Consider the following 2,323-nt stretch of genomic DNA (forward strand, 5'->3'; position numbering starts at 1 on the left):
ATAAAGAGAAAGTCACATGTAATATAAAAATGAATAGTGGAATAGCAGTAGCATTGAAAAACAGTGTAATCATCATTTGGGATGAGTGCACAATGGCACATAAATACTCTTTGGAAGCATTACATAGAACTTTGCAAGATTTGAAAGGCAACGATCAGATTTTCGGTGGTGCTTTCTTACTTTTGTCAGGTGACTTCAGACAGATCTTACCAGTCATACCTCGATCAACTTGAAGCAATCCTTTTTGTGGCAAAGTGTTGAAAATTTTAAATTGACGATAAACATGCGTGTGCGATTGGAGCAAGATCCGCCAGCACAAATGTTTTCAGAACAACTGTTTGCTATAGGAAATGGCAAAGTACGAACGGAAACAAATATAGAATTAAACTGAAAGAAGATGTCTGCACAATTTATCAGGAAAAAAAAATGAGTTGATTAATAATATTTATCAGAATATACGAATAAATTATTTGAATCATGACTGGCTGAGAGGAAGGGCGATATTAGCAGCAAGGAATATGGACGTAGACGACATTAATTTCAGAATACAACAGTTAATACCTGGCGATGTCATGTCTTTTAAATCGATAGACATAGTTGTGGATGATAATGAAAGTGTGAACTATCCAACAGAGTTTTTATATTCAATAGATGTACCTGGGATGCCTCCACATGATCTACGGTTAAAGATCGGTTCACCAATTACTCTGATGCGTAATTTGAATCCGCCGAAGTTATGCAACGGTACACGTTTGGTCATAAAGAGGATAACGGGCAATATAATAGAAGCAACAATTTTGACAGGAAAGTTTAAAGGAGAAGTGGTTCTTTTGCCACAGATTCCTATGATACCCTCAGATTTTACAATACCATTCAAAAGATTACAATTGTATTGGAGATTTTGGCATTTGCAATGACAATCAACAAGGCTCAGGGACAAGCAATGTCTGTGGACTCGATTTAGAGAATCAATGCTTTTCCCACGGAAAATTATATGTGGCATGCTCACGTGTGGGATCACCAAAAAAATTATTTGTGTTGGCCAAAGAGGGTTTGGTCGAAAATTTTGTACATCAATTAGTTTTAGATTAGATTTATAAAAACATTAATTGATGGTAATGTTAGATTTGTAATGTGTAAATAATTGAAATTAGAATAATGAATGTAAAGTGATATATTATTTGTATTGAATGTATATGTTTATTAAATGAATAAATGTTATTATTTATAAGAATGTGTATATTTTATATATTTACAAATTTATTTTTAGGGTAACATTATGCACTTAATTTTATGTTTGAACAATGGTGTTCATTAAATATATGTATGTTGAAAGTAGTTTAAGTGGTGTTTTATTTATTAGCAAATTTGCTTAGAATGTTATATATGTAATTATAATGAGAATCATTTAAAAGTGTATTTTGATTAATAATAATTTAAATTAGTAATTTCAATTGTTAAAGGTACTTAATAAGCCTCACAACAAACTTAACTACGTTTATAAGTAAAATTATCACTTGATTATTTATTATAAATTCTGTATATTTATTCTAAACTTTTTTTTATTTATTAATATAAATTTAAAAAAATTGATCAATAGTATTGATCTTTCACATTCAAATTTTAATCCATTTTCAAATTACAAGAACTTCTGAGAAGCGGCAAAATATTTTTGATGGCAAAACAACGTTTGCCGGGTCAGCTAGTGTATATATATATATATATATATATATATATATATATATATAACTGAGAAGGGGACGGATCCCTAGACCCGACCTGAACCTGTGCACGAGACCGTCTGTGCTTTGGACTACCGGTTACGCTGACCGAAGGATAGAAGAATGCCGAGAACGCTCACCGTGCGATTGAGGATCGACTAGAATGCTCACCCCGGGATAGAACGAGTAGGAACACACAATGGACGCCATAGATAAATAAGCATAAATAGATCGGTATCTCGGGCCATTTGACGTTACACTCATTTTAATTTACGAATAGATCACTACATGGCAGCACATGTACATACAGTATGTAAATTAACCCCTGGTATTACTTCTACATTTGTACATAAAATCAATACAGCCCAAAAATCTGAAAAAAATTATTATTTGAAATAAGAACAAAACATACGAAATACAAAATATATTTTCAAATATATCACAGACATATTTTTGAAGAATTATAAACTAAACAGAAATAACTGACTACTATTAATTAAAGTATATTACAGACATATTTTTAAAGTACTTATTCTATTAATATTCTAGAAATAACTCATTCATATTAATTTCTTAATGACTAATAATAATATGGGATCGTT

General features: G+C 30.9%; 1 protein-coding gene across 1 annotated transcript; it reads left to right on the forward strand.

The window, feature by feature from the left end:
- Positions 1-518: 518 nt before the first annotated feature.
- On the forward strand, positions 519-917 carry LOC113383699. The gene has a single exon (XM_026621949.1). It carries the CDS (start codon positions 519-521, stop codon positions 915-917), a length of 399 nt encoding a protein of 132 aa, XP_026477734.1.
- Positions 918-2,323: the final 1,406 nt, after the last annotated feature.

Source organism: Ctenocephalides felis, unplaced genomic scaffold (genome assembly GCF_003426905.1).
Source record: "Ctenocephalides felis isolate EL2017-DRISC unplaced genomic scaffold, ASM342690v1 CF-g0.4_SCAFFOLD_03570, whole genome shotgun sequence".
Lineage (NCBI taxonomy): Eukaryota > Metazoa > Arthropoda > Insecta > Siphonaptera > Pulicidae > Ctenocephalides > Ctenocephalides felis.